This window comes from Nicotiana tabacum, chromosome 3, assembly GCF_000715075.1.
Source record: "Nicotiana tabacum cultivar K326 chromosome 3, ASM71507v2, whole genome shotgun sequence".
NCBI classification, from domain to species: domain Eukaryota; kingdom Viridiplantae; phylum Streptophyta; class Magnoliopsida; order Solanales; family Solanaceae; genus Nicotiana; species Nicotiana tabacum.
The window spans coordinates 78,040,325-78,053,501 of record NC_134082.1 but is presented as its reverse complement, the minus strand read 5'-3'; the positions used below and the strand labels follow the sequence as shown (position 1 = coordinate 78,053,501).

At 35.6% G+C, this 13,177-nt stretch overlaps 1 protein-coding gene and 1 pseudogene across 1 annotated transcript; both read right to left on the bottom strand.

Moving 5' to 3' along the window:
* Nucleotides 1–956: 956 nt before the first annotated feature.
* Nucleotides 957–1,900, bottom strand: LOC107787966 (calmodulin-like protein 30; annotated as a pseudogene).
* Nucleotides 1,901–2,899: 999 nt separating this feature from the next.
* LOC107787967 (patatin-like protein 2) lies at nucleotides 2,900–7,167 on the bottom strand. The gene is made up of 7 exons (XM_016609596.2): nucleotides 7,009–7,167; nucleotides 4,682–4,875; nucleotides 4,344–4,608; nucleotides 4,094–4,252; nucleotides 3,714–4,013; nucleotides 3,237–3,436; nucleotides 2,900–3,148 (listed from the first exon to the last, which is right to left on the bottom strand). Exons 1-7 carry the CDS (start codon nucleotides 7,117–7,119, stop codon nucleotides 3,094–3,096), a joined length of 1,284 nt encoding a protein of 427 aa, XP_016465082.1. The 5' UTR covers nucleotides 7,120–7,167; the 3' UTR covers nucleotides 2,900–3,093.
* Nucleotides 7,168–13,177: the final 6,010 nt, after the last annotated feature.

Here is a 13,177-nt window from a genome sequence, read left to right as displayed (position 1 = left end):
GGAAGCTCGAAACAACTCATTATTGCCATCTGTTCTCCTTTAGTTTGTTAGCCCTATAATGAAGAGCAAATTAAAGTTGCATAGACATTTACAAAATATACATGATGCCTTGTTCTTGTATGAAAGATAATCGTGGACTATCCTCTACTGGCTGTTAAATTTGCACAAACTTTTCAAGTGCTAGGGAATCAATCAACTATAAAATTTGATAGGCATCTTTTACTTTTGGACTTTTATTCAAGATAAGGGAATTCATGATGGAAACACCATCCTAATAATATGAATATCTTTTGATATTTTGTGTTTGAAATGATGCTGATTCTTACAACTTTATTCCAACTCCAATAATAGGGAGTAAATTAACAATGGAATCTTTCTAGAATACCTTTTTAAGTATGAACATTGATGCATGAACAGCATCTCACTTCAACAAAATGGTGCAACTTGATCTTAGAATCAAGTTCTACTTATCTTTCCTCTGTCTTTATGTGCAATTTCTCCATTGTTTTTTAAGTTTCCTATTTGACCAACTTTGAAGGGAGCCTTGACGTAACTGGTAAAGTTGTTGCCATGTGACCAGGAGCTCACGGGTTTGAGCCATGAAAATAGCCTCTTGCAGAAATGCAAATAAGGCTGCTAGACCCTTTCACGAACCACGTGCATAACGGGAGTTCAGTGCACTGGGCTGCACCTTTCTATTTGACCCGCTTTATTCGCATTAGAAGGACATTAAGAATGTTATGGCTCCTGATTTCACTGTGTTTTTGGTTGCTAAGGCCAATAAACAGTGACAAACTAATTTACTGGCAGATTTGTTACTTAATTTTGCAAGTCAAGGGGATCACTTCTGGTTCAGAATAAGATCATAGTAATTTAAAATGATATTGCTACAATAGAACCTCTATATCTTTCTTGGGAGTTCTTTTTGAAATTCAACTAGCATAAGAACTTAAATATCAGTAAACAGGATATTTATTGCAAACAAAGCAAATGTGAAGAAAGTAAATCAATCTACACAGAGTGAATCGATCCCTGGACTCTAGACTAGTTTCATGGTGCGCGTCATCATGGTCACAAATTCGTCCATATCTATAAGTCCATCCCCATTGGCGTCAACACCTCTCACCATTTTCTTGCAATTCTCCAAGCTACATTTTTCTCCTAGCATTCGCTGAACCTGCAACAATTCGTCTGCACTAATTTTGCCATCACCATCCAAATCAAATGCCTTGAATGCGCTTTTAATATCAGTTGGATTCACACCACCTTCAAGATTCTGCACTCTCATGAACTCCTCAAAATTAATGAACCCATCCCCATCAGTATCTGCAGCCTGAAATGCATCGCCAACGTCATAAGTTTTCGTATTTTCTCCACTCTCATCATCTTCATGGCTGATTTGTATTCTTCTTTTGAGATCTTTCCATCTTTGTTGGTGTCAAATTTGTCAAACACCCTTTTCATTTCCTCCTCTTTTGGACGGAAATTAGGCAACGACATGGTTGGCGTTTTCTTTACCTTTGACAGGTTAAATGATGGGCTAGATTTGGACGATGACTTTCTAAAACTGTTGAAACGAAAATAGAGGAAACTTATAGTAGTATTCGACATTGTTAATAAGTTGAATTTTGTTGGTTTACTTTGATGTTACAACTTGTAGGCTTGTAGTGAAATGTGAATATATAACATTTAAGAAACCAAGATTTAACGGTATTGGTTGCAACTTAGCGCAAAGCTTGGGCATAGATTCTAAACCGAACCTAAAGGCATTCAAGAAACAAGAATAACACCATTGCTATTCCTTTCTTTCCTTGATGCCATTATCCACTAAACTTCCAAAATATCCTTCTTATCAGCCGGCCATAAAGTGCCTCATCTGTCTAATTGGGGATAGGCAAAAGATGCTTAGGAAAAAACGGTTTTAGTCCCGAAGGGACGGCCCAGTTGGGTTTGGAGGGCACTGTCCACACAGGCTGACGCAAGTTCGAACCACCTCAATGGCCCCTAGGTCTGAGCCACCTCAATTGTGTGGTTTGCGGGCTACTACACAGTGGGGGTATCTAGTGCGCACAGAGTGCTCACCTCAAAGTGCTCACCCGAAGGACAGAGGTTGTGGCAGAGGTTGTAGCGGCTACGAGTTTTCCTAGGGTTCCAAAATAAAAAAGGTTTTAAGTTTTGTGGACTGACAGTTAATGAATTTTTTACACCATCAAGCAAAATTGATACAATAATAGGTAACTTTTTATATCAAGTCTGATATAGTAACCTGAAAAATAAATTGATAACTTACAACAAAAATAACATACTCAGTATTATCCCATAGCGTTGGATCTGGGGAGAGTGGTGTGTACGCAGACCTTACCCTATCTTGTGAGGATAGATATGTTGTTTCCAATAAACCCTCGACTCAAATTGATAACTTACTAAAAACCAATTGAATTGCACTGATAGTATAAAAGTTTTTTATACTGTCAGTTGCAAAACTTAAATCCAAAATGAATTCAGTCAATAGCTTCAACTTTAGCCAATACCTAGGGTTTTATGAGATTTTTCTCATATATCTTTTTGGCATTTAGAGACATGGGATTTATCAAGTTTATTCCTCCCATTTAGGTGCAGAAGAAATATTCAATTATCTTGTTTAATTCTCCAATCATGTGTAAAAGGGAGAGGAGATATGCCATTGCTTTCTTATTCGCCAAATTCTAAAACTTTGTTGTGACTTGTGACTGAGCCAAAAAAATGTTTTGGCATTACTTTCCAAGTCTTAAGTAGCTTATTTTTTGGAGGAGAAGGGGATGAGAAAATATTATTTCCCAATTCACTGTAAAATTTGCAGTTCAATCATATAAACAAAAAGTAAGAAGTAAATACAAAAGAAAAACAAAAAGCCTCAACAGGTGCAGAGATGTTCATCATTTGCCTTTAAACAAAGAGATACTATCTTATTTCAGCATTAAACTTTTAAGTTTATTATCATCCGGCAATTACAGTCTAAAACAAAGAGATGTTAGACACCTAAAGCTAGCCAGAGTATTTATTTTCAAAGTCTCCAGCAATTAACCTAGAGCTTCAGCACTACAACGGGATTGCTCAAGCCTTTTGTTTGAGGCGGAGCTTTCTCTGATCTGACAATTTTTTTGCCAACCTACAAACCCAAGAGAAACAGGAAAATCAGATTATTTGCAAATTAAAGATGATATTAATTAATGTGTACTTGTAAAAGGTGAACTTACTCAACGAGAGCCATTTCGTTGGTCCAATCGGCTTTTCCTACAGGTTTGCGCTTGTCTGAGATGGGTTCATAAAAACCAGTTTCGAAGTTGACGGAAGAAACAGGGCGCTTCAACAGGTCATTTGATATATCCACCAAGTTGCTCAGATTTTCTTCTTTTGCATTGTCAGTCATTGTATCTTCATACTTCAACCCATCAATCTGATGATCAATAATGTTCCGATCCATTTCAGAAAGACAAACAGGAAATATTTGACAAAAGAATCTTGGAATGAATGACACGTTTTTGTATTTAAAAACTTTCAAACTTTAACCTACTGATTTCATCCTTGGTGACATGCTTTTATAGTTAGAACATGACATGCGTAAGATTACAAGTTCTAAGGTACTTTTGATAAGTGTCAAAAATCTGTCTTAAATTCATTATCTAATAAATACCATCGTATAAAATGGAAGAGACAGCAATACATTTTAGTACCTGAATCCTGAGGTAAGTATCATTTGAAGGAGTGCCATGTAGGAACATAGATGTATAAATATCAGCCATATCACTCAAGGCAGACTCAAAAACATCAATGAGGGGAGTGCTATCTCCTGGCCCCAAAAACCAATTGACCAATCCCCACGTCTTACCGTCATCAACGTCTAATTTTAGAACCCCTTTTGCTGATCCAGTGCCCAGTGAAAGTATAACAAATGTAACATCATCTATAGCTCTGTTACTTGATGATGAACTTCTCCACATCTCTTGTGTTGCTTCTCGTATTGCTAGCAAAGTCTTTGGTACAATTTTATTTGTCAATTAATAGTGATGTTGTAAAATGATTATATATGACTGTGTACACAATTGTAACTTACAGGGTTATTGGCCGCAACACCACCATCGACGGTGTTATATATTTTGGTACCTTTGGACGACTTAACTTCAAAATGATAAGGAGGAAGGTAATATGGTGCTGCAGATGTAGAGATGCAAACATCTGCTAGTAGACAATCCTTTGAATCGTCCCCTTTCGCCTGTATAATGTCAAGTGGTAAAATAAATCATCCATCATTAATGAAGAAAATTAAGCAGGGATAATTATAACCAAAAGAAAATTAAAATGACCTGTAAAGATGAAAAGATAACTGGCTGAAACTCATGAACATCAAAGGCAGGAATGACAACGTTAGTTAGTGTTTGGCTAAGCTTTCGATCTCCAATCATATTCTTGATTTTCCCACGCAAATACTCTCCATCATATTTAGGACGAAACAACATGGACTCGATCCAATCAACAATTTTTTCGGCACTATGGTATACAGGGCCAAGATATCTGTTGTAAAGGTCCTTAACCCAATTAACTACAGTATCCCAGCCGGGAATGCTAAACCTGCATGTAGAGGGCACACGATAAATAAGCAGAGTTTTAGACCTGGTTAAATTAATGCAAATTTGATGCATACCGGGGCTTTGCTTTATCTTGCGGGAATATATGTGGGCTCTCCTTCAGATAGAATTCAGTAATTTCATCTGCACGAAATAAAGGTCGATTCTTTTCATTTGGGGTAGTTAACATTGCGGTAACTAAACCTCCAGTGCTTGTCCCTGCTATGTAGTCAAAGTAGTCTGCGATCCTAGCATCACTTCCGTCAAGTTTCTGTGGAAAAATGTACATAACTCGTACCATAATTATTTAGGGAATTTTGGAATATGTACGAGACATAAGTGTTAGGGATATGGTAGATATGCCCTAGATCCAATATCATATTTGATGATTTGAACATAATTTTGTGAACGTTATTTGATATAAAATATGTATGGCATTTGATATTCTTTTATCATTGTTATTAATTGCTTGATTAATTTGATAAGGTCCTTGATTAAATTTTGAGACTTGACATTGTGATGGAGATCATGATAATGAGAGTAAAGTTTCTTTTAATTTAATCTAAATTTGGTCTTGATCGTAAGATTATTAATTTGGACATTAGTAATCCGGTTAGATCAATATTTATGTGATCGTCTTTATGGGATAAAGATTAGTTGATCTCATTAACTAAATTACATAAATAGATGATGCATATAGAGATATGATCATTGAACCGACTCATTGGATAATTCTTAATGGTTAGAATTACCATAAACTGTCAATAGGATATTCTCTTGAAGAATGTGATGTAAGATATTCCTTTGACATGAGATCGTCATAGTAATTGACAAGTTATTTATTGTGTTTTGATACCAGACACCTATGGCCCTAGGGCGATAGTTGAAAAGGATATTGGGTACGATTAAATGCTTGTAGAATTAGTGAATGATCAAGATGGAATCTGTCAACTCTTGGTAATGAGTTTAAGCTCCATGTTGTCATGAATTATAAACGACCAAATCAAGACCTTGGCCAGGGCAATTGAATGAAAGAAGAAATGAGTTTCTTAGGTCATTCGATGGTCGATTATATTTGACATGAACACATAGTTGATCGCCTATTAGGATTTGACAGTTGAACCATATCCTAGGGTGACTCAGAGCTATAAGGACGGAAGGAATTACTACATTATTCTTCTACTGGTTCTTGAGAGTAAATTGTATACTTCATTCTATCCGGTCGTTAAGGAGTGTTGCTAGACGCCACCCTTGATTAGTATATTGATGTGATCAATTTACTACCGGCTTAGTATTGAACCTATGGGGTCGCACACTAACGAGTGTTCTGATCTTTGCTAAAGGATTAATTATTTTATTATTTGATAATTAAATTAAAGAATTTAATTAGTCAAATATATTAAATTATTAGTCCAAATGAAATATTATTATATTCTTTGCTAGCACAGAGGATATAATTAATATTGTGAATAAATTGATTTTCTATTTGGAATAGTAAATTGAATTATATTTCTTGACTAACCATTGGATAAACTAATTATCATTATATATATATACATGCATGCATGCATGCATGCATCCATCCATCCATCCATCCATCCATCCATCCATCCATCCATCCATCCATCCATCCATCCATGCATGCATGCATGCATACATACTATGTGGGCACAACAAGACAAAAGGAAAAGTTTGTCGTTGCTGCGTGCCTCGTTAATTGTCGCTAGGGATGAGATTTGTTTTCCATATGAAAATTGTGGAGAAGTCCAAATTTGGTCTTGTGCTACAGTAGGTCACCGCCTCAAATTTTCCTAAACCTTTTGGGAATGAATTATTAATTGGTACTATAATAAATACCTATTAGTCCTAAACATGAGGTGTGTGAAAAAAGCGTGTAAGTGTGCCGCAAAAAGTCAAGAACTATTCTTTATAAGAAAATTAGTTTTCTTCTTTTACTTTCGGGCTGAAACTTTGAGAAGAATTTCAGCATAGTAATTTTCGTTCAATTTGTTCACGGATTTCATTGATCATAGAGTTGATAGTAAGGATCGGCCTCGGTATGGATACGCATAGAGTCTTCGCACTATCGAAGAATTTGAAACGAGACTTTCTTCACCAGGTACGTCTTAGATCCGATCTATTGACATGTTAATAAATTTTTAAACACGAAAAGATCTGTCTAGGATTGTTATTGTCTTCCGCTGCGTGTTACGAACACCTATACGCAATCCTACAATAAGTTCATAATGTAAAGAATTTTTATACTATTAGACTAAATTAACCTACAAGGCAGCTAGCTTTCTGTATCAAGCCTGAGATCTGTTATAAATTAAAGTGTACAGGTAGACATATATTCTTTATAAGAAAGTACAGTATATATATATATGTATGCGTGTTAACTAACCTGGAATTGGGATTCAAGAAAAGCAAGAATTGTACCGGGAATGATCCCTCTAACACCTCCACCATCAATGCTAAGAATAGTTATCACCTTTCCTTGGGATGATCTAGCCATGCTTGAATATCTCAGTTGTTTAAGCTTAGCAATCTGAGTTCCTAGTGCCTTTACAGTAGGAGTATTTATAGTGGCGGAGCAATGCAAAGTGTTTGCTTTACCTTACTTGAAATTCAGTTTGTCATCGAGATTAACGCAATTCTCGTGACGGGGGAAAGTATACAATGTTTTTGGTGCATGGATTACAAATGTGGTGATACTCTGCAAGTTGTCATGAAAAAATCAACACGTCGTACACAACGCCTATGCATTCAGGGGCAGATGCAACAATTGAAAGCCCGGGTTCGTCTGAATCCAAAATTTTCGATGCGGAGCATAAATTTATGTGTAAAAATTCATTGTAAGAAATAATAGATATGAACCATGACTTAAAAATATAATGACTTCGAACCAATATAATTTAAATTCTGGATCCGTCTCTCCTACGCATAATCTCCTCTAGTAAATGCCACTTCATTTCTCAGAGGCTTTATGTTTAATAAGTTCTAATTATCTTCTAATTTTTCTCATCTAATTGGCTATTAAAGAAGTAAATAAATGAGTCTATTCTTCTGGTATATATACCTTTTCCTAGTTCCTAGGGTGTGTTTGGTAGGATAGTTTCCATACAAAATACTTTGATTTTTTAATTTTATATTACTTGCTTTAACTAACATGCATCTAGACATTATAAATAATTTCAGCTACTCAAAAATTTCACTAAAATAATACACTCCAATTTGTTGATATTATTTAATTTTTTTAATGCATATTTTTCTAGAAAATATTTTTCTACTCGTCCAAACTAATATCTAAAAATTATTTTTTGGAAAATTTTATTTTGAAAAATATTTTTTTTATGAAAAATACTTTCTGCCATAGCAAACATACCACAACTGTTTTAGCAAAAAAAAAAAACATACCATAACTAGCAAACAATTCAACGAATTAAACTCAGCTTTTGTTTTTCATCTCCGTTTGTTTCTTTGGATTAAAGAAGGAGCACGGTTAGGATAGTCTTCGTGGTATCTTTGAACGAGGCCAGCAGGTGTACTCCTTCACAGAAAATGAGTGATTATTTTGTCAAGAGAAGCTTCTAAATTAACTTCCAAGAACTAATTATTATGTCAGGAACATTGTTTAAGGGTGCATACTTTAAAGTAGGGGTGTATCGATAGAATCGGAAAACCGCACCAAATCGAAAAGTCAAACCAAAACCGACTAAAAAATTCGACTATGTTTGATTTGATTTGGTATTGAGTAAAAATACTCGAACCAAACCGACATATAAATATATAATTTTTATATATACTTTTAAGATATTATATAGAATTTTCTTTAAAAAATATCTAGAAATATTTAAAATTCTCTTGCGGGATATAATATTTAATAGAATATGAAGTATTCCATATTTATTAACATTAAATAATGGGTTGTATGATCACTTTCTTATCAAGTGTTACTGAAATGCGCCAATCTCTTTGTTCTTCCATATTCATATCATATGTTAAGATCTATTAAATTCTTATATCTTTTTCGAATGCGAAGTAATTTTTATTATTTAGGTATCATATTGATTTATATGTTTAATTACTAAGTTCGGTTAACCTTGAAAGTGTACATCAATGAAAAATTATTGTCAGACTAAAAAAATAACTATTATGTGTTATTAAGAAAATTCTCCCATAAGAATATTTTAAATGATAATATGTTTGTCAATTTTTTATATTTTTACTAAACATATATTTACTTATAAAAAATTTAACAAAGTAAAATTGAAATAATATTTAAGTAACAAAAAACCCGATGAAACCGAACCAATCCAAACCGATATAGTTGGTTTGGTTTGATTTTGATAAAAATCGAACCAATCCGATCTATGTACACCTGCTTTAAAATAAAGCGTTTGTTTTTAGGTAATTTCATCTTCCTATTCTAATGCACATACACTTTTTTCGTACTTTTGTTTCAATCAAATTTATGTAACTTAGTTTAATTCAGCGTGAAGTTTAAGAAAGATTAATAGAAGAACTTTTGAATCTTATAATCTTAAATATACCACATCATTTGTATGACTATAAGAGTTTTGAAACTTATAGTCTTAAATATGTTATAACGTATTTGTGGTTACAAAAGCTTTTCATTAAAATAAAAAATTTAAAATAAAATTATTTTCAAATACATATAGAATATGTATCATCATATAAAAAGTTAGTTTGACATAAGTGATAATACGCTAGATTCATGTAGTTTGGCGACTATTTATGCCCAAACTTGACTATGCTTCACCGTTCTAGGATGATTAAATGACGATAAATTGGCTCTAATTATGAATTTCATGTTTTGCAGGAGCAAGTTGTGCTTATGAGGACTTAGGACAGTGTTTGGAGCTAAATTAAAGCAAGGGAAGCCACTCGGAGCTGAGTACGTGTGAAGAAGAAAGAAAAGAAGAGAGAAAATGCTGATTCACTCTAGCGCGGGCCAAGCGCTGCCTTAGCGCGACCGCGCTAGAGCAGGAAAACAGGATAGTATACTATGCGATATGCGCTGCCACTAGCGCGGTTCTAGCTTGGCCGCGCTAATCAATTCGGAGCACAGGAAGTTCAGGGGTAATTCCACTTAACCTATAAGAGGTCTAGCTCACTCAAAAAGAGATTATCAAGATTTTTATTGCTTTGTAAAAGGCAAGAAGAGGCAAGAGGCAAGGAGGATAATTTGACATCGAGTTCTACCTTTCTTCCTTTTGTATTTATCATTCATGATGAATTTTGCTGTTGTTATTATGAACATGATTATGAGTAGCTAATTATTTAGTCTAGGGTTTTGATGGAACCTGTTGAGGGATGAACTTCTTGTTGTGTTAATATAGTTTGCTCAGTTTAATCTCTATTTGTTCAACTACGTTCTTGTTGTAGTTAATTGATAGGATTCTTAATTAGATGTGCCTATTTAATATGTATTACTCGGGAGAGAGTGCATATTTAGGTAGTTGTTGAACAACACCATTCCCAAAGTATATGAGGAATCAATAACCGAGGGTTTAAAAGTGGGATTAGGGATAACGAAACCTTGGGTGCGATCTAAATGAGCTGTAATAAAAGCCAGCTAGCGTAACTCGGGAGAGTGCGTCTAGTAAATTGTCGTAATTATTCGAGAGAGATTTACGGTAGTAAGGGTGCTCATGATTGATAGAGACGGTTAGGCAAATCTATGCGAAACATAACTGGAAAGGATTCCATCAATAAGGGAAATCACAACCTTAGATCCTTCTCTTATTTGTTTACAACTCAGTCATAGTGAGCTTTTAGTTTACTTAATTTTATTTAGTTATAGTTAGTAGAATTATCACCAGGTGTTATTCAAAATATCTGCGAAATTGATTACGGAGAATTCAGTGAGTCTGACAAAAGTAATTGGTAGGTTAATTCTTTGTGGGATTCGACTCTGGGCTAAATACTCGGATTATATTTGCAACGACCGCTTGTCTTTTTTATAAAGTATAGTTGGACGTGATCAAATTTTGGCGTCGTTGCCGAGGAATTAACGGTGTTATCAATTACAGTTGAAAGAAATACAAAAATTCTTAGTGTAGTCAGGTTTCTTTATTTTCAATCCATACATTGAAATTTTAACGTTTGTTAACTTGGTTGTACAGGTGCATGCCTAGAAACTCATCGAGAACTGGTGAAGTGTTTGAAGCATTATCAGATTCCGAAAAAGTTTTCAAGGCCTTGAATCGGGCCAACCAGAAAAACAAACAACAACAATCAACTGAACAACTAGAACCAGTGTGCAAAAAGGCTGTGAATGCCTCTGTTGAGGTTATTCGTAGGATATACCAGCTGCCCCAACCTGTGGAGGAGTTTGACGACTATTATGAACTGTATGGTAGAAGATACACCCAGTGGGATAGGTTCTTTGAAACTATTTGTGTACTCGGCAAGGAAATTGTATAGATAAAATATGGGAAGAAGTTTCATTCTGCGGCGCTCACCTTTGAAGGGAAGTGCTGGTTGTATGTCATCAACAACCGCCTGATCGGTCTTCCAATACCACGAAAGTGAATGCTCCTCGAGCTGCTTTAATTTGGTGTTTTATAAATGGTCACAACTTTGATGTGGCCAAGCTTATTCACGGGGAGATGTTTACGTTGTCTAGTGAAGAGGTATGATTTCTTCTTCCCTTCCCTAGTCATTAGGCTTTGCCGGGCAGCTCGGGTGCCGGAAAATTTGAATGTGGATGGGATAGTGCCGAGAGACTCCAAGTTCCGAGCTGATAAAGTAACTACTGGGAAGGAGCCTGTGGCACCTGGTGGTGATCATAGTACTGAATCCGATGATTCTAAGGAAGGGGAGGATGAGCAAGAGGAAGTAAGGGCCGAGTCCGGCCCATGAGCAGATTGTAGAGGCTGCAGATCCATTTGGGGCTGCTCGGGTTACCCGGTTCACAGCCTAGAGCGGGAGGTGGCAGGGTTGCGTACCTCGGTTGCTGACTTAAGTACACGTGTTGATGTAGTGTCCACCCAGCAGGTTAAACCGGAGAAGAAAATAATGGTCTGGCTACGAGCTCTGGGTCGTGCATGTCATCTGAACCCGGAGACGGTCTCTGATCAAGATTGATCAATCAGGGAAGTTCCTTTACCTCACTATTCTTTATTTTGTATGCCATGAGGACATGTCTTCCTTTTAAATGTGGGGTGGGAGATACTTCAATATATGTGTATATATGTAAGAACTTGACTGTTTTATGTTTTCTTTGTTTTTCTTAATTGTGTTATGTTTTTCTTTTGTTTTTGGGGTTTTGAGTAACAGTCAAATTAGGTAAGTCAACTTGTCCCGACGACGGATCTCTTTCGATGGGGTTCTTGAGGGTCTAAGTCGATGAGAAAATCTCCAAAACAAAATTAAAAAAAATCAGAAATATTTTGGACTCTTCCTGATGACGGATCTTTTAGATAGTTTTCTTGAGTGAAGTAAGTCTAAAGAAAACATCGAAAAGATTTTTTTTATTTTAGGCAGTGTAGTAACTCCCTCTTGGTTTTTCTTTGGGTCGCGGTTCTTTTCCAAGGGTTTTGCTTGAACCGAGTGTAGTTAGTTTTTGTTTATTTTGTTTCTAGTTTTGTACTTATGGGCGATGAGCTGAAATAGGAAGAGAAGCCTTTGGCGTTGATACACCTGAACACAGTAGACACTAGAGTGGGACACTTAGTCTCAGTGGTTGATTCTTGTTAGAGTGCCTTAAATTGTATGTTTGTAACTGACTTGAGTACTCAAACGAGAGTGTCTTGATAAGCCAATCTAGAGTGAGTCATGTGTCATGTGTGTGTGAGTTGTTTTCAATCTTATGCTCTGCATTTGATGCCTAGAGCTTGCCCCGTGTGTTTGCAAAGCAAAATAGTAGCTTTATTCAGTCTTAGAAGTGATATAGGCATTTCTTTGTTAAGCCAGATATATAAAGTAGATCCACCTAAATGCGATACATTGTAGTTAATCCCGTTGAGTCTATAAGCCTGTTTCTTTGGCAGCCACATTACAAACCTTACCCAATTGTTTGAACGGCCCATCTGTTTGAACCCCTTTACCTCCCATGAGCACTTGAATGGTTATAAAACATGCAAAAGTTAAAGTGTGGGGTGGTGGTTTGGTTTTTGAGTGGAACCAATGAAATAGAAAAAATGTACAGTATTTTGAAAAATAAAAGAATAAGAGCCACTTAAAAAAAAAGAAAAAAAAGAGAAAAGAAAATAAGTAAATGTAGTCCTTGATAAGTGGTGACTTGATACAATTGCATCTAATGGAGTTTGGGGTATTATAAATAGAAGTGTGGTGGAATGTCTGGTCTGACATGGTTCTGAATGCGAGAGTGATTGTATTAAAAGTGCTTAGGGAGGTTAGTCACTATATCCAAATATATTCTACATGTCCCTTAGCCTACATTACAACCAAATGAAGTCCTAATTGATCTTAGAATGAATAGGCTCGATTAGTAGAGTAATAAACTAAGGGCAAGCCTATGAAGCATCTGTGTGGCATATGAATTTTCTTTCTGAGAGTGAGCGAATTTTCTCTATCTAAATTCC